The sequence below is a fragment of the Sander lucioperca genome, chromosome 10 (assembly GCF_008315115.2).
Source record: "Sander lucioperca isolate FBNREF2018 chromosome 10, SLUC_FBN_1.2, whole genome shotgun sequence".
Lineage (NCBI taxonomy): Eukaryota > Metazoa > Chordata > Actinopteri > Perciformes > Percidae > Sander > Sander lucioperca.
Window position 1 is genome coordinate 33,502,422 of NC_050182.1, and position 27,372 is coordinate 33,529,793.

General features: G+C 39.8%; 1 protein-coding gene across 2 annotated transcripts; it reads left to right on the forward strand.

The window, feature by feature from the left end:
• The first annotated feature begins 1,643 nt into the window (after positions 1-1,643).
• ddc (dopa decarboxylase) lies at positions 1,644-17,768 on the forward strand. 2 transcript variants are annotated; one of them, XM_031278324.2, is made up of 14 exons: positions 1,644-1,812; positions 2,766-2,973; positions 3,537-3,650; positions 3,774-3,893; positions 7,478-7,612; positions 8,511-8,654; positions 9,263-9,329; positions 9,912-10,006; positions 11,396-11,463; positions 12,560-12,636; positions 14,382-14,401; positions 14,538-14,636; positions 17,144-17,245; positions 17,458-17,768. In XM_031278324.2, exons 2-14 carry the CDS (start codon positions 2,773-2,775, stop codon positions 17,656-17,658), a joined length of 1,443 nt encoding a protein of 480 aa, XP_031134184.1. In that variant the 5' UTR covers positions 1,644-1,812; positions 2,766-2,772; the 3' UTR covers positions 17,659-17,768. The 2 variants fall into 2 exon arrangements, with proteins under 2 accessions (XP_031134184.1, XP_035862405.1); XM_036006512.1 differs by having other exon boundaries at positions 7,478-7,609; positions 8,508-8,654.
• The last annotated feature ends 9,604 nt before the right edge of the window (positions 17,769-27,372 follow it).

The window sequence follows — 27,372 nt, forward strand, 5'->3', positions numbered from 1 at the left end:
CTCTCGCAAGGATCCTGGAGGGAGCCTGGGAGTATGCCCAACCGGTCTACGTGTGTTTCGTGGATTTGGAGAAGGCGTATGACCGGGTCCCCCGGGAGATACTGTGGGAGGTGCTGCGGGAGTATGGGGTGAGGGGGTCTCTTCTCAGGGCCATCCAATCTCTGTACGACCAAAGCGAGAGCTGCGTCCGGGTTCTCGGCAGTAAGTCGAACTCGTTTCAGGTGAGGGTTGGCCTCCGCCAGGGCTGTGCTTTGTCACCAATCCTGTTTGTAATATTTATGGACAGGATATCGAGGCGTAGTCGGGGTGGAGAGGGGTTGCAGTTCGGTGGGCTGGGGATCTCATCGCTGCTCTTTACAGATGATGTGATCCTGATGGCATCATCGGCCTGTGACCTTCAGCACTCACTGGATCGGTTCGCAGCCGAGTGTGAAGCGGCTGGGATGAGGATCAGCACCTCTAAATCTGAGGCCATGGTTCTCAGCAGGAAACCAATGGAGTGCCTTCTCCTGGTAGGGAATGAGTCCTTACCCCAAGTGAAGGAGTTCAAATACCTTGGTGTCTTGTTCGCGAGTGAGGGGACAATGGAGCGGGAGATTGGTCGGAGAATCGGCGCAGCGGGTGCGGTATTACATTCAATTTACCCGACCCGACACCGGATAAGCGGACGAAGATGGATGTGGCAGTCTTGTCTATGATCTGATGCAGAGTGAAGGAATGACGGGGTATATGAAGCAGAGGTTGGTTGTGGTAGATGAGAGGCAGCTGGAACCCTGACTCCCACATACCAGACTCCACTCCTGCAATTAGGACAGAGGGAGGGAGAGAGGAGAGAACAGAAAAGCTACCTAGGGGCAGCGGGCCTAACACAGTGTTTGATATGCACCAGACTGAAATTCCACACATTTAACTGCTTTTCCTGCGTGTTAGTATTTGAACAAAGTTCTGTATGTCCACAGTGTGTGCAAACTGTAGTTACAGTTTTGCTTGAAGCCTCTTGGTGTGTTTAGTTTGTGATCTCCCTGCAGGGGAAATGGCCTCTAACATGTTCCGTTTGAGCTTCACCTTTACTCTGCAAACAAAAGTGTTTTTGGAGTTACACCCTTCTCTGCCTCCAGCCTGAAAATAAACAACAAGAACTTTGCTATTAAAATGTGAAAAGGTGAAGTGAAAAATACGCAGCTGTTACTTGCATCTATTCTGAATAAAACCAAAGGATGCAGCCAATGGCCAAGTGTGACTTTGCTCAAGATGCAAAGGCGTTATACTGTCAGCTATTCCATCAATCAATAGATAATCTCTCTCAAGGGTTAAAGACGACACAAGGGTTAATTTATTATGGTGGTTCTAATAGTGAGTTCTTAGTCTGAGTTTGACAAGCAAGATACAGTTTATAAAATATTTACTAATACTGTCAACTTCTTTGCTAATATTATAGTTCTCTTGATTATCATTCATGTATTTTTTTTCTTGGTGTAGCCAGAATATTTTAATGCTATGTCTATCTGTGCACAAATATTACTGTGCAGTGTGTGTGTGTGTGTGTGTGTGTGTGTGTTTGTGTGTGTGTGTGTGTGTACGGACACACAGCTTCAGGAATCAATCATTCCTTGTATTGGCCATGAGCCCTGTTCCCATTGGCTGGCCTAGTGGCGAATGGTGGGGTGGGGGTGGTTAGTAGCAAGATAAAAGGAGCAAATGTCTCCTGTCCTGCTTACACACACAAACACACTCACCACGTGCCTGCCTGTCAGTCTGTCTGTGGACGCTAAAGAAGAGGAGATCCACCATCTGAAGCGCTAATTTGAAAATGTAAGTATGCACGCACACACACACACACACACACACACACACACACACATACATACAAACCTGTCTAATCCTATTTGAGATAAGGCTAAGGATAAGGGCTCTCCTCAACAAGGAAAAGAGACATGCAGCGTAAAACACTTGTTGAATGACAAGGCACTAGTGTAGAGCAAGGGGCAATGTTCATATGTTGTGCCATTTGAATAAGCACTATGCCAGTATTTGTATGGTAATAATTTTTTACTGATGAATTTATCGTTGTAAGACAGCAACAGCTTTGTTCTTCAATTATTTGAAGAATGTTCCTGGTTAGCACTTTGCAGTTTTTCAATGGGCTCAAAATGTTACTGAGTCTTTCCCTCGTTCATTAAGTTGTATGTAGATGTTGATGAGGCTTATTGAAATTGTCCTTTTGCAGATTGCATTATGAGAGAATGAGTGTATAACAGTCTACACAAATAGACTATAAACTTATTTTAGATGTGGAAATGCTTTTTGCTACCAAGCTTTTCTGTTCATGTCAGTCCACAAAGTGAAAGGAAACTAAGCTATGATTAGACTGGCTTAATGTGTTAGTAAGAGGGTCACAGGTTCATGCATTCATTTAAATTGTGCCAGCTTATACAAACTGTGTCAAGGAGCATGGCTTAGGCTGTGTACGTGTGTGTGTGAGAGAGATGTAACCAACCATTGTAAATGTGTTCTCAGAGTGGAATTGGATTATATGAGGCAAATGTCTCCAATGGCAAAAAAAACTTCTTTTGTTGACAATGTATTGTTTTCATGGGATCATGAAGCTGTTTAATAAAACAATGATCAACTCATTCCTACCAGCGAGATCGAAGGTTAAACTCTGTGGTGCCATTTTATGTAAGAAGTCATTATAAAGTCACATCCAACCAATTAAAGTATTAATAACAGTGCTTGAGAGAAAGTGTTTCTGTGCTGTTTTCCAGTCGTACCATGGATGCAGAAGAGTTTCGACGCAGAGGGATGGAGATGGTGGACTATGTGGCCAACTACCTGGAGAACATTGAACAGCGACCGGTCTACCCAGATGTGGAACCAGGGTATCTTCGTTCCCTGATCCCCACTGAGGCCCCACTGGAGCCTGACAATTATGATGATATTATTAAAGATGTGGATAGGGTTATAATGCCAGGGGTGAGCTTATACTTTTGTTGATTTTTTGATGCACATAAAGGCGTTTCAGATGCACAGACTCTCTTGTGCTCTTCTGACAGTGTAATTCATTTAGATTAGTGTAGAGAAAATAAGCTCAGTTTGGGGAAATATAGCGTTAATCAGAATTATTAAGGTGGACTTGGTCGAACAATGAAAAAGGAAACATACGTATAGTGACAAACATTTATTACTATCTCCACTAGTAAAGAAAGACACAACAATGTCATACTAAAATGCAACTACACACACAATGACGCTGCAGTGAAGGAATATGAACACAGAAATGGAGTTTGGCAGGAAAAGTATGCTATGCAACATAGAAATAAACCACATGGGGCACAACAGCAGAAGTGCAAGTCAGTGAACACCTTCTGGGGTATCCGGCAGTAAACCACCTCTGCTGAAAGTGAGGAGCATTGTTCACTATTGCTAAAACTGTAATATAGTAAACAATACATTTTCAACCCATGTTCCTAAGGACATACTAAGCTTGTTTTTCAGATTAATTAAGTATTGTAGGTTCATGTTGTATGTTTTTGCAGGTCACCCACTGGCACAGCCCATACTTTTTTGCCTACTTTCCAGCTGCTACCTCTTACCCTGCCCTGTTGGCTGACATGCTGTGTGGCGCCATAGGCTGTATTGGATTCTCCTGGGTAACAAACACTTTGCTGTGTCTCAGTATCTGACTCTTTAAAAAAAAAAAAAAAAAAAATTATATATATTTATATGCAAACACAAATGAGATTTGTGTTTGTATTTTGGGTATGTGTTTTCAGGCTGCCAGCCCAGCCTGCACAGAGCTGGAGACAGTGATGCTAGATTGGCTGGGGAAGATGCTGAACCTGCCTGAGCATTTTATAGCTGGGACTCATGGCCACGGAGGAGGGGTCATCCAGGTGAGCGTCTTTTTTGTGTCTTTATGCCTCCCTGCAGGCAGTCCAAGGAGCCAAAACCAACTTCTGCTCACATTATACTCTTCCATGGTTTGTGTGTAAAGCCAAGTCAAAGGCTCAAATTGTATAGGCATAGGAACCATGACTCACAACTGAGTGCCTGAAACCATATTCATCAACAATTGTGTAGTATTGATTTGTGATCTTATTCTCTCCCTGGTTCACACCAGCTGAAAATTGGCAGGAAATTGTCTTTTAATGTGTCATTCACAGGCAGACAGAGTTGACAATGCTGGTGTGTGTGTGTGTGTGTGTGTGTGTGTGTGTGTAAGAGACTCTGATGACAGATCATTTCATGCCTCTTCTATTGTGACCACCTGTGTGTGTGTGTGTGTGTGTGTGTGCTCATCTGGCTCATCGTGTTTTTGTTTCTGTCTTGCCACTCTCCTTTTTAAGTGCAGCTTACCAGCTCACTATGGCAACGAATGGGGCTCTTCTCGCTGTAGCAGGGCTGAGTGTTGTGACAGCACACTGCCAGCCTATTATTATAAACCTTATCAACACAAAGGGGACATGGGATGGTTTCAAAAACACCCTTCTAGTGACCTTAGATTTTCCCTTTTTACCGCTGTGTGAGTCTCATTGGATTTAGATGGCAGAAAAAGACACTTTGCCTATGATTAACACTAATTCCAAATGACAGAAGATTACAGTCTAATTGACTAAATCATCAGAGATATAAATGATAGTGTGTAATTCTACGGTTGCTTCTACGTAAAATGTTAAAGACACAAACATGCAATTTGTAGTGGAAGTTTTCTTGTTAACAGCAGGAGAGTAGATTTAAAATTAACACAAGGAATGAAACTAAGTTACTGAGAATGAATCCAAAGTTTGGTCTTTGAGTATTTATTTATATTTGCAAATATAGGAACACGGTTTCACAAGTACAACAGCACAGTGGGAAAGTGTATTCAACGAATGAGAATAAGCACACAGTATATATGCATCTTCAGTGAGACAGAAAGACATGCCCCTCTTTCTAAACATGACTCACACATTTCTTACAATCAAACATAGTCAGACATTCAAGAGCCACCTCACTTCTTCCCCTCTGTACCACTTTCTACCCCAAGGTTTAGACATCCCGTTTATCTCAACTATGTGAGAAGTCTCAAGTATCCAGGTAGAAATAACAGATAGTTTAGGGTGACCTTGTAGTCCCTATCTGTTCAGCGTACATATTAGGTTCCCAGACTTGGTGGCTCTTACTTTCAACATGTGAGAATAAGAGAAGAAAAAAAACCTTCAGCATTGTGAGACAAAGTAAAACAGAAATAAGACAAAAATATAAAGAATCATGCTTAAATATAATTTTGCCACTACAAGCTTCTCTTTTAATGCATGTATCATCTTTAGCAGATCATCACTTCTTATCCTGAAGAGTGCAGTTTCTTTTTCAGCTGGTAAAGGGAACATTTGCAACAGGGTTAAGGTTTATTGTGGTAAAACAAAAAAGTCTGCTCAATTACATTTGAAACAGAACAAGCTATACTTCACTATTACTGGTGGGTAGAAGGATGGATGAGAGCTGGTAAACTTCTATAAAAGGCTACCAGGTTCAGAGGCGATGTGTGCTCATAATTACATCTCATGGTACTGCCGTATGAGCAGAGTAAGGACAGGAAGTACACTTGGGTATGTTTGGAAGCTTAAGATTCCTTGTTTTGGCATTTTTAAACTGTTCTTTTATTTCTTTTCAGTTCCTTTGAGCTAGTGCCTTGTTAATCACAGTAATTTGATGAATATGTTGGTTGATTGATCCATTCTGACGTGGATCCCTAAGCGCTTTAAAATCAGCTTAATTTTACTCTGCGTCTGCATTTGTTTTGACATAACCTATATTAGCCTGCTTGTCTGGTAAGTGATTTGTACTTATTGATTGAATGATTTGAACATTTCATTGACTTTCTTGTGGCAATGCCTCCAAATACCTTAGAAGCCACGCTTCACTTCATTTTGTTGCCTCAAACAATTCTCTCTGTATCAGGCTAGCTGGGTGATGACTCACAACAGTGATTTTCTTCTCTAATGAGGATGTGAAGGTGTCACGGCGTTCAAATCAGAGGCAATTTCCAACAGCACAAAATATTGACTTAGGTGTGTGTGTGTGTGTGTGTGTGTGTGTGTGTGTGTGTGTGCGTGTGTTTGCAAAAGCTTTGTGCGTAATTGTATTTATCCATCAATAGGAACACACACATTATAGGCTAGCAACAAAGTTCATAAGAGAAAGCTAAAATAGAAAATAATCTTTTGATTAATCTATTGTCCCATTAAGTTTACACCTGCCAATTAAAAGTTAACGGTTCGTTTATTGTCATTTCTAAGCGTACACAGAGAAACGAAATTTGATCTCTTCATTTTACCCCCATCCTATATATAGAAGCAGTAGGCAGCCGCGGACGCCCAGGGACCAACTCTAGTTCTTTTTGCAAGTGCCTTTTTGGTCAGGGGGCAACCTAGATGCACATTACACATACCACATACATGTTTTTGGTGGTGAGAGGAAACCCATGTGAACAATGGGATCCTGACCGGGGATCGAATCTTAGTTCTCTGTTAAAGACTGGAAAATGAGAATCACATCAAGGGCCAGACATGTATAGTTTATTGACATGCTTTTATTTAAGAGAAAAAGTCAAATATTTCTACTGTATTATTGCATGTCTCATATAGCTTTTTCACTTATTGTTTGGGTCTCATAAAGCCCCCAAAAAGTCAACAAAATTTCTTAGCCTTCATAGAAAAAAGCGCCAAAAATGTTGAAAAAAACAACAAAATTGCCTAAAAAAGTGTCAAAAAACGTCATAAATATGCGCCTAAACGCCGGAAAAGGCATCAAAAACTTGGTGGGCCAAAATGTACTGTGAACCTGGCCAGATTAAAATCTGTGAGGGTCCGGATTTGGCCCTCAGGCCTTGAGTTTCACACGTGGTTTATAGTAAAAGATAAATCCAGAATCTATGTCATATGACTTGTTTGCTATTTCAAGAACAGCAGTCAGTTGCAACCACACTATTTCAATGGCCAACCAACAGATGTTTGACAAGTACTGCTCTTTGCTGAAAAATCAACATGAACCCTTCCTGACTGATTGCATAAATCCACCATAATGGAAATTGTGATTCGGGTCCTAAAGCCAGAAAACCACAGTAGTTCTTCTGTAAACACCAACATCAAACCACAAAAATTTGTTTCCAGATATATTTTAAACAAGAATAGACCATGCAGTTACTGAATCATGGTTTGATTCACACCTAGATTAAGTTGTTCACAAGATAATTTTGGCTGCAGCAGCCCCCGCTTTATTAACCAAGAAATTGTCAGTAGCTGAAACAATACTGTTCCCGAACCCTGGCAACACAAAACAACAGTCCACTGCAACAAATCAAGGCTGCTTACTTTATGAAAGATTCAAATATCTATTTGATTTTTGCTTTTGTAAGTACAGGCAACATTTAAATTTGATTTAAATCCACAACAGTGGAGATGCATTGCTTGACAAGTTCCCTCTAATTCTCCAACAGAGCACAGCCAGTGAGGCAACCCTGGTGACCCTGCTCGCTGCCCGCTGTAAAGCAGTCCGACGAGTTCAGGCCTCCAATCCGGAAAAATCAGAGGCTGAAATCCTCTCCAAACTGGTGGCATACACCTCAGAGCAAGTAAGCATATAAGACATTTCCAAACTTACATATGTCCTGTTTAATGTACAAGCTAACTCTGATTCCTAAAATTGACCCACGTTTCTGACTTTACACATACAATTTTATTATTTACTATTTTTAGATATTACTAAATTATTTTGTTTAAAAAAGGCATTCATCAATGTTTTTCATTAAACCTTACTGCTTGCCAAGTTACCCAGGCAAGATTTATATCTGCAAATATGTTGACTTGTGCAAATGGTCTCACTCAACAAGTTGTCCATGTAAACTCAGATCATTAAAGGTTACCTCAGATACAGTGTAATCGATTTTCAGTGATTTAATGAGACAGAGGGTCAGCTAGGCAGTTGCTCTGATCAGGTTTAATAACAGACTGACTCTGTGATTGGGTTAGGGAGTTGCCTGAGGGCCACACAGACCTTTACAGGGAGAGCAGTTTGTTGCGTTTTTACCGAAGAACACCATTCTAATATATTCCGATGTACATGTCTAAAGTTTGTTTGAATTTCTTTTGCATAGTATTCTATTGTAGCTGATCAGAAATATATCATTGAAGCTCTGAGGTTGGTGCAGGCTCTTATCTTCCAGCAGTAATTGTAATAAAAGTGTAGCTTTTTAGTTGACTGAAAGTCCTGACTGTAATTTAAAAAATGTTTTTGACTTTGAATACTTACATTTTTTTTTGGTTTACCGTTTGATAAGGTTTGACATGAACGCAATCCCATCCTAAATGATAATAATAATTTCACCATATAAAATCATTCAGTATCCATGAATATGAAATTAGCAGTTAAGGTTTATCTTCTTACCAAAAGCGGGAGGTGATTTAACCCTGTGATCTAAAAATTTGCTTACATTGTGTTTCTCACAAATGTTGCATATCTTTCCTCCTGAGGCTCATTGCTCAGTGGAGCGTGCTTCTCTGATTGGAGGAGCGATGATAAAGAAGGTTCCAACAGACAACAACTATGCTGTCGGTGGGGACATGTTTAAGAAGATGCTGGAAGAGGACAAAGCAGCTGGACTTATCCCTTTCTATGTAAGAACAATCAGCATCCCTCCCTCCCTCCCTCCCTCCATCCATAGCAGAGCTAAAACACAGACACATACATGTCCCACCTTAGATATTGTTGATTTTTCCATTGAGTTACACGCATCTGTCATTGGATTGCTTTTGCTTCACATGTAAATACAACCACCTACACAGCTGCTCACTAAGTTGACAGCTACAACCATATGTGTGTGATGCTGCTGTGCACACCCTGAGGCTCCTGCAGAAGGATAACATTGTTTGTGCTGAACCTAATGTATGTCTATCTGGTTAAGGACAATAATCCCTGTCTCAGCTGGACCCACAGATCACTATCAGTGAACAATATTCAGGAGGCTGAATGGTCCAGCATTTCTGAATCATCTGTGTGTATTGAAAGTGATATCCAGATCTAATTTTAAATACAAAAAATGTATGTCGGTGTCTGCTTGTATTAAAGCAATATGTTACAATAGCTGCAATTACTGTGAATTTGTATTTTATTATACAAACTTATTAATATAACTGGTGATATTGTTGTGACAGTGAAAATAGAAAATGGCACAGGTAACAAAGTACCTCAGGGTGTTAGTGATTTGTCTGCTTGTGTCTTTCAGTTTTGTGCGACCCTTGGCACCACGGCATCATGTGCCTTTGATCGTATCACTGAGCTGGGGCCCATATGTGAGTAAACTGTTGTGTCAGCAAACACTTGATTTTTATTACAGGGAAAGGATTGTAAAGCCCTATCGGCTTCATTAGCTCTACAACACACACACTTTGACCTAAGCAGGAGCAGGTTGTTTGGAAAGGAAATCCAGATCAAGAGGGAGTTAGGATGTATGTAAGAAACTCCTATGTCCTGCAACCAAGTATGCCGCTTGAGTGTGTGTGATTGAGAAACAAACAAAAACGATGCATTCAGTTTTCCAAATATCCAGTATTCAGTAGTAACGACCCTCAGTTAAACGCTCAATGATGTTTTAAGCCTCCAACGTCGCCTTCCAGGCAGCTAACCCTAACCCTAAACATAACTTAACATAAACATAACTATTGCCACGCTGCCTGGAAGGCGACGTTGGGGGCTTAAAACACCAAACACCCAATTAAACCCAGCTAAAAATAAAGAACTTCAATTAATAGATGAATGTGTTATGAATCTGTGTTTTAAAGTCATGCATAGTTTTATACTGTTATTAAATCTTGATTGACAAAACTAATTATTTTGCAGATGTTAATAACCTTTCTGCTTCTTGTCCTTTCCAGGTAATAAGGAAAACATATGGATGCATATTGATGCAGCGTATGCAGGGAGTGCATTCATCTGTCCAGAATTTAGGCCTTTGTTGAATGGCATTGAGGTGCGTTAAAATACGCAAGCATTCATGTTCACACAATGCATGAACACCATAACACAATAGGTATTTTGGTGACAACGTGTTGACATGGTAGGATTTTAAGCTTGATCATGGTGGTCAAAAACTTGAAGTGTGCATCCGCCTGCATAGATACACGTTGCTGATGAACAAGAGAACCTATTTCTGTTCAGTTGGTTGTGAAATATCTCTCATAGCATCTATGAAAGGAAACACTAACTGCATACTGATTATATCCAGCTGCTTTGTTTCGGTTTGAAAATGGCATAATGTTAATGTCAAGGAGGAAGCATGCAAGAGTGAGTAATAGGCCGAACAATCGGCATTAGGGCAGGAGCATCAATCTGCCTTTTGAGGCTGCCGAGGCAGCTGTTGCTCCCTGAGCTGTGCAGAGACGCAGAGATAAGGACAGAGCAATTTCCTGAGGCAGTGTTAGACCTTTATATATCACTGTTTATTAGACACAAGTTCAAACAATGTTGGTGGGGTAACAGAGAAAACAGAACTGACTGTAAAAGGACCAACTGTTGTTTTATCTAAACATTGCTATTTGATATGTACAGTAACACATTTTCCTCTCCTAATCAAATTGACATTTTCTAGTATTTTTTGATGCAATGGGAATTTTATATTCAGGGTCCATCTTTAAGGAAGTGGAGAGAGGATTACTCATTAAGTCCACAAACTAACTGCAGTCATAGTATATAACTTTAAAGCATTACTAGGTCAATAGAAATGAATGGACGAGGACATTATGAGGGAACCCAGTCTTTTTGGATGAGAGTACAGCCCTGCTGCAGGGTTGGTTGCTAGGATACTGTGTGAGTGATAGGCGAGCAGGCAGCCAGCCCCCTTTGAATCAGTCAGCATGGCAACTGTCAGCCAGGAGTCTGACTCACATTGTCTCTCTATGCTGTGTTATTGCATTTGTGGAGGTGGAGAAAAGGATATTAAAAAAGATAGCCCACAATCAGATGAGAACAGATTAGGAAAGGTTTGTTTCTCTTTGAATACACCCTGCCAGGAAAGGGTTATTTTCCTTGTGCTCTGCCAGCTGTTGGCTGGATGTTCCTCTTTTGCATTTCAAATAAATTGTGCCTGCTTCAGTCCAGATAAACTGTTGGTAAAAAGGTTGTCTCTGTGTCAGTAATGGTAAATAAATACGTATTATGGTGTGTTTTGGGCAACACACGGCATATGACTTTATATATGGTCTGCATATGAATTCTTTTTCATTTTCCTTTGGGCTTAGCTCTTCCCAAAATATGCAGCAGTATATGCAGACCTCACTGATCTTGTTATTGCATACCTTTCATTTCAGAAAGACATCAAACAAATGGCTTCATTACTATTTTTTTCTTGTTTCTTTTAAAGTTTGCAGACTCTTTCAACTTCAACCCACACAAATGGCTTTTAATCAACTTTGACTGCTCTACAATGTGGTACGTTTTGTATGTCTATATACTGTGGGACACAAAGACCTGTTTAACAAAAGGAGAGTTATTAATTTTTTTTTTTCAGCTTCTAGCACCTTCTGTCTTTTGTGATTTGTCAAATTATTTACTAATTTACCTCAGAATGACTCATGGTCCCATAAAGTAACAATGAGCAGTCCATTTAAAACTGATATCCATCTACACCTAAATCATTTGCACATTAAAAATAGAACTACGCCTCCCATCTGCCCCTTCTGTCAGCAGCAAACAAAACGAGACATGCTCTGCATAAGATAGAAACGGAGGTGTTTCAAACCTCAACAGGTGTTCTTAAACCATTTTCCGTCACCTCTGGCTCAGTCTATCACTCACTACTAGTCTTGCATTGCCAGACCAATCTCCACAGCACTGGAGTATGGTCTGGCTGCAGTGGTTATCTATTCTAGGATAAAGGAAAAAACTCTCTGGCTTGTTTGTATTTCTTTAAACTAATAACAACTGACCTGGGTCCCCCCGGACGCAGCAACGGTGCCCTTGCTAAATAAATAGCAGAGATAGAGGAAGGGAATGTCAGGCTTTATCCCAGCAATGTACATCAGTTGAGTGATGTACATTGCTAGTCACTATGGACGTGATACCTGTTGCCATTGAGATATCTTTATGTTATAGTTGTCTGGCACATGCATAACTGTTACTGTGTGAGTTACTTTATCCAAAAAACATTTTTATATATTTCACAGTGTATGGTTAGAATTTAGTAACAGCTTTTGTTCAACCTACTTGTGACACATTTTCATAGAGATTTAATACACCACAGAATACGCTACACTACAACATACTAATTATTATTAGTGTAGTGTATTACAGTGTAGTATTTTATGACATGTATGTCAAATGTAAAATACATCGGGGACACTAAACTAGTACTAAACATACTGTATAATGTGTCAAATCTATATTAAAAGGACCATAATCATGTTTGACAAAGCAAAAACCAACATTTTCAATGACAAATTACATATGATTCTAAAAGATTTTTTGCATCATTACATTGTATGGTAATATTTGGTGTGAAGATTTGTTTTTCAACACCTATCAACAGGGTGAAGAAGAGAGAGGACCTCATTGGAGCCTTTAAGATGGAACCACTCTACCTGAAACACGAAAACCAGGAGTCAGGTAAAAAGTAATTTCTATTAAAGTATTTGAATCAATGATCACAGATTGGGTTGGATGGAACCTGGGGTCTGCAGTTGGGACCTTGTTTACTGTTCACATTGTGAGGAAGGTGGTTAGTGTGCCCATTTGAGCCAAAAATCCATTCAATTTCCGATTCAACTGCTGAAGCATTGCACCAACGGCTTAAAATGAAGTGTAGTGTAGCAAGATAATCACAGACATGAAGATGACTGTGTGACAGCAAGACAGGTGTGTGTGTGTGTGTGTGATGCTTATGTGCATCTATGTTTGTGAGCTTTAGACCTTGAGAGGGAGGACCTTTGTGAGTGTTAAAACTTGGTTTTACAGTTGTACGGTCAACAAGAGTTAGGGCTAGTGCGTGCGTGCGTGTGTGTGCGCGTGCGTGTGTGTGTGTGTGTGTGTGTGTGTGTGTGTGTGTGTGTGTGTGTGTGTGTGTGTGTGTGTGTGTGTGTGTGTGTGTGTGTGTGTGTGTGTGTGTGTGTGTGAGAGAGATGGGAGAAGACAGAGCAAACACTATTATCAATCATTGCTCAAATTGTGATATCTGAATAGCAAAGTCTGGGGTCTTTCTGTGGATTTGAAGTGCCCCAATCCTCTAACTGATCTTGTAGCAACATGGCCACACCATTTCCTTCCAGGGCTGCGGCAGAGATTCATGGGGCTGTTTACTGCATTATGAAAGCACCGACTAGGACACAGACAATTAGCAAGAACTTCTCTGGGCAGCTTTCCAAATCTCAAAGGACTAGCTACAGTCTCAATGTACAGTTGGCAATGTTGTATGGCGGATGGAACTACATTTGGTTGTTAAGAAGGCTATACATGCACTATAGTCCAATCTTCATCAGGAATACTGGGAGGTCTGAAATGTTGTATGTGTTTTTCTCACAGTGAGTCAAAATATCACCTAATGGAGAGAGAGAGAGAGAGAGAGAGAGAGAGAGAGAGAGAGAGAGAGAGAGAGAGAGAGAGAGAGAGATTCTGTGAGTCAGCTTTATTTTACAATTCTATCCTACCTGAAGTTAAGCTGATTTACTGTATCTGTGACCTAATTTAATTAATACACCCCATTAACATAAAATCTATCATCCAAAAGAAACTTAATCAGACTTTACTTGACAAAAATCCCATAATATGATTCAATGTCTGTGTGTGCTGGTGTACATGCTCCTGTAGCTTGCAGATGAGCTCAGAGCTGCCCTATAATTTGTCTGACAGACCAGCAGACCGAGAGAAAAGACAAACAGCTACCTCCCACCACACTGAGGCACCTTACAAAAGCCTTTCGCTCACACAATCTGGGCTCTTCAATCTAATTAGTGGTTATTAGCACCAGCTAACACTAGCCTCCATTCTGTGGAGATGAGCTATCTGTAGGCAGTGGTCTATGTGGACTGACGGGGGTGGGTGGGCGCAGTGGCAGCAACACCTGGACTGTGGAAGGCAATCCCAAATACAACAGCTTTACAATAGATCATTTTCTGAAGCTAATAATGTTCAATTTTAGAGCTTTGTTGATTCCAATTTGATCGGTGCAAGTTGTTGTTCTCTCTCTAGTCTGTTGTTTTACAATCAGAAAAAAATTGCTTTTGTAATTGTATGATATTTTATTAGAATTTAATGACGAGAAGGCTGACCATAAAAAAGCTTGAAAAACCTGCATTAACAATGTACACTATTAGTATGTGATTGACTGATTCCTGAACTGTTTTTTCTTTTAACAGGTATGATCACAGATTATCGGGTAAGATTAATCATTATTATTAATTTCCTACAATTTGCAAAAAAAAAAAAAAAATCTCAGTTAGCTTCAAACTTGCAGAGGTTAAAGCTATAACCACTCTACTCTATAACTACTCTCTTCCTCCTCTGTCCTGCAGCATTGGGGGATTCCACTCGGAAGAAGATTTCGTTCACTAAAGATGTGGTTTGTCTTCCGTATGTATGGAATACAAGGCCTGCAGGCCTATATACGCAAGGTAGGAGACCAACTGAACAATCCACTATGTATCTCTGCCCTTATATTCCTGGCTGGAATTAAAACCAGTTCACTCTGATAGATTTCAGTAAATTCAGTTTGTACGTAGTGTTGATTCATGACTGTTACGATAGTATTTATTTATTTCTCTAGCCAGTGCATAATGGCTTTAAGTGGCGTTTGTAGGCATGCAATGGTCTTAATGACACATTAAAAGACAAAGTTAAATGTATATAGCAGTACAGTGTTTCATTTTGTGTTAAAAGTCTGATGTTTGTCCAGAGAAGAGTGAGGCGTTGGTTTTATGTTTACAGTTTTGGGAAAATGAAGAATTATTCTTTAAAATGTGTGTTAGCCGTTAAAAAATCACCCCATTTGCTATTAGCAATATCACTGTGAAAAAAACAAACTTCTGATGATCACATATGCCTGATCTTTATGGTAAATGGCATCCCCTTCCTCCCTCCCCCGCCTCACCCCACCTAATCCTCCTTATCACTAAAGTCCCTTCACTGACCTCATCTTTGCCTTCATCAGCATATCCTGTCAGTCATATGTCTGGTCTGCATCTTCTTTTTATAGCAATGATTTCCTACATTTCTCCTCCAAAGTCCATCCTCCGCACCGATGCCCATCCTTTTCCCCTTTCTGTTTCTTTCTCCATGCTTTACCCCCTTCTCCCCCTCATATTCCTCTTCCTGCCTGCAGTCTGCTCTGTCAATCAAATCAGCCTGTTTTGTGTTTACTCTCCATTTTAAATGAAGCAGCAGAAGCAGCAGCAATCCCTTCATCCACAACCCATGACACTCTATACTCTACTACTGTACATCCGTCCTCTAGATTAGATAGAACAGCTTGAGCTGTGGTTTTGGTTCATTATAGCTAAATCTTGTCAGACAATATTTAATGGAAATGTAGCATGTGTGAACTTCTTTCCCAGCAGAGATAAACACATTTAAATTCTACTTTGTCTTTTTTTCTTTTTAAACACTAACAAATTATCCTCCCATGAGAAAAATAAGTTGTAAAATGAAGCATTTTAATGACAAAGGCATGTGGAATGAGAGTCCTACCTAGCATACAGTAATTAGGCAAACAGACAATGAGGTCATTATATTATATTGGCTTGTAAAGACCTCTAGGTGATGGTAAATTACTGGCTGGGAATGAGGAAACAAAGTGGTGGTCAACCAGTTGTTCATTTAGGCCAGTGTTCGGCTTCATTAGAAAGACAGGAAAAGTGGAGTTGAAGTTGGTCCATATAATTGTGATCAGATGCAGTGATTGTAGTGGCAAAATTATATTTAAGGATGATTCTTTATATTTTTGTCTTATTTCTGTTTTACTTTGTCTCACAATGCTGAAAGTGAGTTTTTCTTATTCTCACATGTTGAAAGTAAGAGCCACCAAGTCTGGGAACGTAATGTGTACGCTGAACAGATAGGGACTACAAGGTCACCCTAAACTATCTGTTATTTCTCCCTGAATAGTTGAGACTTCTCACATAGTTGAGATAAACGGGATGTCTAAACCTTGGGGTAGAAAGTGGTACAGAGGGGAAGAAGTGAGGTGGCTCCTGAATATCTGACTATGTTTGATTGTAAGAAATGTTGAGTCATGTTTAGAAAGGGGGGGCATGTTTTTCTATCTCACTGGAGATGCATATATACTGTGTGCTTTTTGTTATTCGTTGAAGAGACCTTTCACACCAGCGCTGCGTGCCTTTTGTGAACCGTGTGCTTCCTGCATTTGCAAATGTAAATAAATACTCAAAGACCAAACTTTGGTTTAATCCTCAAATCGTCCTTATATGTTTCATCTGTTGTTTTTGATACGCACTCCTGCTGCTAACAAGAAAAACTTCCACTACATGATGCACTTTTACAGTTTCCTCATCTCTCTGATCATAAGCGGATAAATGAGGTTGTTGGAGTATGTTTGATCGTACATTGCCATTTGAAAAGTAATTTTAAAAAGGAGTGCAATGACATTTCCTGCGAGCAGGATTGTGATACAGACTATTTCATGGTTACTGAGTTCATAGTAAGGGGTTACATCGAGAGGTACAGACTGAATCAGTGGGAACAGTCCTGTGATCTACAGTATATGGCTGAAAGCACTGGGCCATGTATAGATACAGCACTGCCATCTTGTGAAAATCATAGAAATTACAGCCTTTAATAGAGTTGCTGTTTTCTTGCAGAGGTAATATGAAATGGTCAGGCAACAGAAATGTAATTTTTTTTTCTAGTAAATGCTCTGTTACACTGTATATTAAGTACTATACTTATTAATTGCATTGATAACCCTTTGCCCTTTCACTTGCTCGTTACATTTACTATGCAGTTTCTCTAATTCTCAGATCTCTGCATACTAATTAAAACGTGGACATTAAGAGCAACGCAAGTGTACTTTTATCTACATGCAAACGTATGTCATTGGGTACATTTTACAAACAGTGTATGAGTCATAGCAGATTATAATCTACTGTATGTCTTCTCTTTACAGCACGTGGGCCTGGCCAAAGAGTTTGAGAGTCTGGTACGAGCAGACAAGAGGTTTGAGATCTGTGCCGAGGTCATCATGGGACTGGTCTGCTTCAGGCTCAAGGTAACATCCAACATTATAAACCTACGATAACATCATAAATCCAGTGTGATCATTTACGAAATTTCATTACCCTGTAAAACCAATTTCATAGCCACTGTAGATGGTTCAAAGTAGAGATGTACCCACATATCTGAGACAAGAGGTTTGACAACAATCCTGGCTATTGTAAATCCAAACAACATGAGCTTTATGTCTTCCTTCCTTCCTGTCAGGGCTCCAATAGGTTGAACGAGCTCTTGCTTAAAAGGATCACCAAGAGCAGAGAGATCCACCTGGTGCCTTGCCAGCTCTCTGGCCGCTTTGTCCTGCGTTTCGCCATCTGCGCACGCACAACTGACTCAAGACACATCCAACAAGCATGGCGGCACATCACGCAGCTGACCTTTGAGATCTTGCAGGAGCCCAACCATTGACCAAAAGGCTAGAAAGGGGCTGCCTACTCTAATGCTGAAATGAGGACCAAAGTTAAAGGTGCAATATGTAATACTGACAGCTAGTGTTTAAAATAGTTACAGCAGTACAAGCTAGACGCTTGTTTCACATTCTTCACAGCACAGCACAGCGGAGTAGCTAACGTTAGATGTTGGCTATATTGACAGTCATAGAAGCACGTGCTCACGCGGAGCTCCGTACTCAACTGACTGACAAACCTTTTCGGCTTAGAATTATGGTAGGAACCGCTAAAAACACAACAACCTCGCTGTCCTCTCCACCCACCGAACAGACACACTTCCTAGGCTTAGAATTAGCTACGGTAGGAACCGCTAAAAACAACACTACCTTGCTGTCCTCTCCACCCAACTGAACACACTTTATTGTCTTAGAATTACGGCAACAATCGCTAAACACACTGCAAACTCACAGTCCTCCCGATTTACATACACACAGGCCAAAACACAAACAGAAATTCCATCACGGAACGGAAATTTCAAAAGGAGAAAATACTGGCATTAGCATTGTTGTCAGAAAAGATAGTATTTCAACTTAGCATGTTTCCCTAATATCTGATGACGCATTGGGGTCATTTTTGGATTCATTACAGTAAATATATTACATATTGGACCTTAACACAAAGATTCTGAGTTTCATGTTGCAGATGTAAAATGTCATAAAGGGAATGAACAATGACTTCACAGTTCACTTAACAATGACCAACCTCTCTGTCAGCAACCAAGTTATCCAATCTAATAAGCAGTGGTCAATGTTTTTCGCTGATTTAGCAAATTAAGGTATATGAAACAATTTATTACACATCTACAAAAACCCAAATGTGTATAAAAGGAAAGAAATGCAGGTTTCAAATATTAAATTTTCTGTCTGCAACTTCTCCCTTATATTAGTTTGCTTCTATCTCTCACTGTTTAATAATTCTGTAATTGTCCTCATCATAATGCAATGCTTCTGTATTCTATGTAAAACGTGGTTAGTTTGGGGTGATTTCTTTTTTAGTTCTAAAATTAATTATTGTGTGTGTGTGTGTGTGTGAATGGGTTTTTGAGTCTGTGTGTCTGCAGTAGGTCTGTGGATGTACATACAGAAACAGCTTTTCTATGTCTATGTTTAGTGATACTATTTACATACTTTATCACATTATTACTGTTGTTGGTTATATATTTTATGGATAGCTTCAAATGGCCTGTGAAGTTAAATAATTTTAACATTGCTCTGTTATCAGGTGAACCGCTTTTTGTAAGTGCATTAATTTATTCATGACCTCATTAGATGTTTGTGTTTAATATATAATGGCAGGCAAGGGGCCTATCAATTTTTTTTACAGAATTCCTATTAATTTATATAGTGTCTTATGCACAGAATGCCAGTATTTCCAAAACTGTAGCACAAGACAATCACTCTTTTACTGCAATTCAGTGAGATGAAAATGAAATGATGCTGCTTTTGTCGGTACACAGGGCCACTATTTGTTTCTTTACTGAGCTTATTCCCAATAACATAATCATCTACAACATTTCTGTCACGTCATGTCACTATGGTTTCTGGGTTGTTGATCTTTCACTTTTGCCAGGAGATATGTAAATCTGTGGTTTGACATTACCAAACCTTGTTGTTAAGTCATATGATTGTGTCAAAGTATGCTGCTGTTGCTGATCAAGGTGTTTTCTCTCTGGCTTGACTGTCTATTGCATGCAATGCTATGGGTTTACTTTAATAAAGTCTACTGTTGTCTGCATGGTGTTTGGATCACTCTTTTAAAATTATATCAGGGTCACGACAAATAAATTGAAAAAGGGGTGCTAAACATTTTTGGAAACCACTGGGCTACAGTATACTACAATATGAACTATCTTTGTCTGGACACAACTGTTGAAACATCTCAACAAAACAATGGCTCAAACAGAGAGCACAACAGATATAAAAAACTATAAACTGGATGCAATCAGTTATGTTTTCCAATATATTACTGGAAGAGTGAGCATGCAACATGATATAGTCCTGTTGTCCCTCTACTGCAGTGTACTCAATTAAAGATGACAGGCGTACACACACACACACACACGCACACACACACACACACACACACACACACACACACACACACACACACACACACACACACTAGTCTGAGCATCCTAATCCCTGAGGACAAAGGCTAGTGTTCTATAAATATAGATGAGGTGTCAGTATTGAAGGTTAATTCTTATCCCCTGATTACTGTTTAACAGTATTGGCCAGTTCATTCGCTTGCCTCAAAAGTTAACTTAAGCTCATTCCACAAACAACTTTATGATACAAGATTAGTTGTAGACAAGTAGAACTTCTTAGTAAGTTTGATAGTAAAACATCTACAATCATACAGCTGGTTGAGAAATGCCAAGAGTCAAGTCTAATGGGCTGTCTGTTCAGATTAAACTGTAAACTAGGATGATGGGACACATGGGATATAACAATGCTATTACAGAGGTGCTAGTTCAAGTGCTTGCAATAGTGAACTTGACCATATAAAATATGTGCTTTTATAAGACAATCTGTTAACTTGGATCATTGAGTGAAATGTCAGTTCTTAAATGTACATGGAGGGATACATGCTATGTAGAGGGACTTATTTTTTGCAAATGTAAATACATAAACTTTCACAAACATAAAAACAATTAATTTCTTGTCTGCTTATTATTAATTATTATTCTTAATTGTGGCTTGTATTATCAGGGTGACCATTATCCTTATTCATTTGTGACACATTTTTAGTGGGTTAAATATAAAAGGGAAGGACATAGTTGGAGTATATCAGTCTACTTGTCAGGTACTGACTGAGATGACTGGAAATATCTTCACACATACTCCCTCAGTGAAAACCTCTTTGTTGATATGGGGGTGCTTTTTATGCTCTGAGTGATTGTCTCATTCCCCAGATGCTTTTATGATTACTAAAGGTCTACCAGTTGTTATTAAACATTTATATAAGCTCTTTGCGCTGACATGCAGAGTTGCAGTTGCTTAGTTTGCCCACAAGAGGTCACCTTTACACATGCTGCCATGAGAGAGGCAAATCCATCAAATAATAGCCACACAGTTGTCAGTGGATGACCCACATCCATAAATATGCTGTTGATACTGACACCGACGGATACATACCATATCCTGCTGTGTACTATGTACAGTAAAGACTAGGGGTGTAACGGTACATGTATTCGTACCAGACTGTTTCGGTACAGGGCTTTCGGTACGGTGCACGTGTGCACCGAACGGCCGAACGCAATCTTTTGTGTGCGGAACATAGGTCAATTTTCGTGTTTCCACACGAACATATTAAGTGGCGGAAGTCTCCGCGTTCATCGCAAATCCCGCCCTGCAGCTGATTCTAAAGTTTTCATTGGTCATGTCAATATGTCAATCACTGTACAAATTGCCTACACCAAACACTGATCTCTAAACCTACCCGCCGTCACTGTAACCTAAACCAATGAAATCGACTGCAGGGCGGGATTTCCGAAAAAGCAATTGGTGTTTTTATAGCAGCTGATCTACGACCATACTCGGTTGTTGACAAGTTGGGATTGATAATGCTGTACTGTAATCCATATTTATTTATATTTAGCACGAAATTATATTGAGCACGAAAGTGCAAGGCCCCAACGGTGCCTTGCACTGACAGTGCGAAGGAACCTATTGTTTTTCATAAGATTATTTTTATCAATTCCTCGTTGCATTTTTGAGGGGGTTAGCATGCACGAAAACTCACAAAAATTTGCACACACGTCACAACTGGTGAAAATTGCAAAGATTCAAAAAAATTACACATATCCACCACTAGGTGGCGCTATTGCAGTAAAAAAAGTGTTTGGCCCTATAACTCCCAAACCGTACATCTCACATTCAAAAACCACATATTTTCGCGTTCCCTGGATCCAGCTGAATCTCCTGATATAGGCCACGCCCATTTCCGCCTAGACTTTTATACATGAAAAATCGAGATTTATCGAAAACCTACTTTGCCGAACTCCTCCTAGACCGTGCGACCGATCTGCACAAAACTTGGCAGGTAGCACCTCCAGACAGACCTGACAAAAAGTTATCCAAAGAATTTTTTTAGGATAAAAATTGCACATATTACGCATAAAGAAATTTGTGTAGCTAAGTATGAAAACGCCAACTTTGCCATATCTCGACCAAAATAATTGCTATCAACGCAAAACTTAAGATTCTTGTTTGCCATAACCCTCTGGAGGTGCCCCACACATTTTACAAAAATTGGCCACTAGGGGCTGCTACAAGTACATAAAGTTTATACCTCATGAACGGCTAATCTGATTTTTACAAAATTTGTTGGGTACCATCTAGGGCCACTCATGAGGCCACCCCTACAGTAAGGTACTGATTGGTCAAAGTGGGCGTGGCCTATGGGACCCTAATTGGTTTTAGCCTTTGGGCACATTTTTGACGGCCTCAATATATATGAAAACTCACAAAAATTGGCGCCCACATAAACACCTGGGAGCTTTGCGAGACTTGCAAATTTGGCCCAAACCTGTAAGTGGGCTCCATAGCGCCCCCTAATGCCTGGAAGGCCTTAACTTGGACATAGTTGCTTCGATCTTCACCAGATTTAATACCCATATTGCTCTAATCATTGCGAACATATTTCCCATTTACCTTCATTAGCTCCGCCCAACCGGAAGGCGGACATTTTTAATTATGCATTTTTCATGTGTTTTACATTCTTTCGAACTCGTCCTAAGCCGTGATTTCAATCTTCTTGAATCTTTGCAGGTAGTATCTGTTGACCCTCATGACGAAAAGTTATCCAGAGAATTTTGATAGTTGAAAAAATGCGCAAGTTACAGCAACTTCCTGTCTAAACAGAAATTTGCGTTATCTTGGCAACAATTATTCCGATTGCCTTGACTTGACACGGTTGTTCATCATGGGCGGTTTAGCATCTGTGCCAAACTTGGCGTCAATCGGCCATTAGATGGCGCTGTTTTAATTTTTTTTAATTAATCAGCAAAATATTGATATATGGGAAACCTACTCTGTCTAACTACTCCTGGGGCGTGAGTCCGATTGGCACGAAAACTGGCATATAGACTCGGAGGACCCTCATGACAAAAAGTTATCAAAAGAATTTTAATAGCTAAAACAATGCGCAAGTTACAGAGGACCAACTACCTGTAGGTGGGTGTCGACACACCAACGGTTGTATCTTACCAAGATTTATTCCGATTGAAACCAAACATGACACAGTTGTTCGGCATAGGGGCTTGAGCATCCATGCCAAATTTAGAGAGAACCGGAAATTAGATGGCGCTGTTAGAATTTTTCTTATTAATTAGCCACATCGTGATATATGGTAAACATACTTGGTCTAACTCCTCCTGGGCCGTGACTCCAATCTGCACGAAAACTTGGATATAGACTTGGTGGACCCTCGTGACTAAAAGTTATCAAAAGAATTTTGATAGCTAAAACAATGCGCAAGTTATGGAGGAAGAACTTCCTGTAGGTGGCTGTTAAAACATGAACAGTTGTATCTTGGCAAAAGATATTCCGATTTACATGAAGCTTAGAATGTGTGGTCTACATGTGATGTTGCGTCTGCCAATACCCCCGACTGCAAGAAGGCGAGGGCCCGTTCATCGCTGCTTGCAGCTTTAATTTTTATTCTATTTTATTATGTGATATTGGTTTGAGACTGAGAGTATTTTATTTAGTGGAGAACTTTGCAGCAGTATTTTTCTTATTCTTTTTATTTTATATATATTTTATTTATTATATTTTATTAAAAAGTGTTTTAAAAAGTGTAAAATTGTTAACAAAAAAGTTTATAGTAATAAACAACCTGCAGTTTAAGGTTTGTATTTCTTTCCCTTACTGTACCGAAAATGAACCGAACCGTGACTTTAAAACCGAGGTACGTACCGAACCGTGATTTTTGCGTACCGTTACACCCCTAGTAAAGACACTGTTAGTATATGTGGGTTGAGTGCAGATTTGACTGTAGTAGATTATAGTGCCTTCGCTAAGCAAAGCAGCTAAAATCTGCTAAACTTTCAGTGCTGCCTGCATAACTGCTGAGAAGTATCTTAGAGAAGTAACAGAGACACAGCCAAAGTAAAGTCTCGGATAAAGTACTGACCTTATGGTTTAAACTAGGGTTTCATGATATTGACAAAATGTGATTTTGCGATATCGATTATGCATATTGTAATATCGATATTAATTTCCATATTTTTAAACATATGTAAAATTACAAAAACGCAATAAAAAAGATTCATAATATAGTTTACAGTGAGACTTATACGGCTCTGTAGTGCGACTGGACCACAGGTCGTTGGTGGATGAAAACTATTCAATCTTTCCGACTCCAAACTCTGCCGCACCGTCTTTCTGCACTGTTTATAAAGTTGTGGGATAGCTACCTGTGAGAAATAGGTGTGGGATGGGATTTGGTACTGTTTGTCTAGTTCATTCAGAAGCTTCTTGAAGCCTTTTTTATCCACTATGTGGATGAGCATCATGTCTTTGGCCAAATAGTACGTTATAGCATTGGTGATTTTGGTATGTCTCTTCGACTTCTTGTCGTACTTTGTGCCACTAGCAAAAGCACTTTCTAGCAAGGCTTGTTTGGCTAGCTCTGGCGTATTAACTGCAACAGGTTTTTTTTGGGGATAGTATCATGCACCCAAAGTGGAGTAAAGTGGCTTGTGGTGGTTTTAGATGCGAAAATAGGTTTGTTGTATTGCCTCCTGCGCATTTACCACCATTCGACACGTTTTGCATTAGCCTGTGCAACGTCTGTTGGCTTAAAGCCAAAGTATTTCCAAGCTACCGAGGAGGCATTTCTTTTGGCCACCAGGGACGTCGTTAGGCCTATTTAGGGGGGCTGAAGCTACCCCAAAATGTTCCTAAGCCCCCCTAAATAATAATAAGAACAATAACAATTTGATTTATCCTCATTCATATTTAGACGCAACAAATGAAAGATAGATAGATAGATAGATATATATATATATATATATATATATATATATATATATATATATATATATATATATATATATATATCCTAAGCCCCCCTAAATAATAATAACAATTCGATTTATCCTCATTCATATTTAGACGCAACAAATTATATATATATATATATATATATATATATATATATATATATATATATATATATATATATATATATATATATATATATATATAGAGCTACAAAAAAAATACCTGAAAAGTCGGAAGTTAGACAGAAGTACAAAAAGGTCCCTGTTGGCCACTAAAGTTTCCTCTTCAATCTCTGTTATTTCGTCTTCTCCCTGAGCAACACTCATTTTCTTACTTTTGTGTTCTTTCTTTTGCTCCACTGACTCCCTTCGCTCTCTCATTAGGTCCTTTCTTTTCTTTCGCTTCTCTGATTCGTTTTGTTGTCTCTATCTATTTCTTCCCTTACACTGACACGCTGTCGAAATATGCACACACGTCACGTGGTACGCTCCATAGGGTTTGTCACGTAGTGGACCCGTGCGCTGACGTGCACTAACATGTGCAAGTGGCACGGTAACTGACCAATGAAACATTAACATTATAGCGTTTCAAGCAGGCTCTAAATTGAACTCAACTAAGCCACACAGCCAATTGCTCCACAAAATACTGCATACTTATCGCAATACTCAATATAATTTTGCGCAACGTGATATCGCGATAACAATATTGAGTCGATATATCATGCACCCCTAGTTTAAACCTTAAAATTTGGGGCTTTTCACATACATATTGGACAAGAAACAAATACTGACACAATCCTATCAGGTGCTGAAAGGTGAATAAGGCATTATCAGAGTGTTGTAGTCCGGTCCAACATATGATGTCAGCTCCACTGTTTGTTTGCCAGCACACTAGGCTATCAAACATTTGAGGTTATTGGTTGAAAGCTTGCCAGAGACACGTTTTCACTTGGGAAGCATCAGCTGGGAAAACATTGCACTTCAGCAGCCATCAGCACATAACTGAATCTGAAGTCACAACTTGAGACCTTAGAGATCAAGTTACATGGCCAGCATGTAATGCCTCGTGTTCAAATTGTGCACTAATTGCTGTTAACACTAATAATTACAAATCTATTGGGATACGTATTTCCTTTTTGATAATTCAATAGTAGTGAGATGAGTGTTATTTCACAGCTTTAGTATGCAAGAGATATGGGATTGTGTTACATCTTTCCTGGAGATGTCTCTCTGTAATATCAGTGGCAGAAGAGAGTTTTCTATATTATGTAGCGGTTATGCCATTACCATAAAGACCGTTTTCCACAGTGGCTACTACAGTGAGTCAGCCCTGTTGAGTTGGGTTTGAGGTGGGATGGGGGGGGCGAAGGGTGAGGCGAAATGGAGAGGTTTGGGTTTAAAAGCACCTGCCCACACATTAGACACATGATGGATCATTTTCTAGCAATATGGCACAGCCGAATGCTTCAGAATGTATGATGCGTGTATGTGCATATGTATCTGTTTATCAGATTTTCTGATAACACGTTCAGAACTGAGATACCCTCATTAGTCAGACAGGATACAGACATATTTTTGCTTTTAAACTGTGACCTGAGGGCCTTTTTATTACCGGTATATTGATTTTGATAACATGGTAACAAATTTGATAGTAGCTTTGTGATTTTGAATTACAGTACAAACATTCCCACAGTAATGCCGCAGAAAAGGATCAACTTTCATATGCTGTATAAGAATTCTGATTATGGAATACATCAAACTAATTACATAGCATGTATATTGTGGTTGAGAGGGAGAGAGTGTACGAATGAGAAAAGATCACAGTGAAGGGGTTAGGCAAATGTTGAGCATGATAAAGAAAGTAGAAGAGCAAACAAGAAAGTAGAAGAGCAAACAAGAAAGTAGAAGAGCAAACAAGAAAGTAGAAGAGCAAACAAGAAAGGAAGAGAATCAATTGAGAGAGAGAGAGAGACAGAGAGAGAGAGACAGAAAGAGAGACAGAGAGAGAGAGAGAGAGAGAGAGACAGCGACAGAGAGCGAGAGAGAGAGAGAGACAGAGAGACAGAGACACAGAGAGAGAGAGAGAGAGACAGAGAGCGAGAGAGAGAGAGACAGACAGAGAGAGAGAGAGAGAGAGAGAGACAGAGCGAGAGAGACAGACAGACAGACAGACAGACAGAGAGAGAGAGAGAGAGAGAGACAGAGAGCGAGAGAGAGAGCGAGAGAGAGAGAGAGAGAGACAGAGAGCGAGAGAGACAGAGAGCGAGAGAGAGAGAGAGAGAGAGAGAGAGAGATGGGAGAAGATAGAGCAAACACCATTATCAACCATTGCTCAAATTGTGATATTTGAATAGCAAAGTCTGGGGAAGTGCCTCTGTCCTCTAATCGATCTCGCCGCAACACAGCCACACCATTTCCTTCCTGGGCTGTGGCAGAGATTCATGGGGGTGTTTACTGCATTATGAAAGCACCGAATAGGACACAGAACTTCTCTGGGCAGCTTTCCAAATCTCAAAGGACTAGCTACAGTCTCAATGTACAGTTGGCAATGTTGTGAGGCGGATCGAACTGCATTTGGTTGTTAAGAAGGCTATACATGCACTATAGTCCAATCTTCATCATGAATACTGGGAAGTCTGAAATGTTGTATGTGTTTTTCTCACA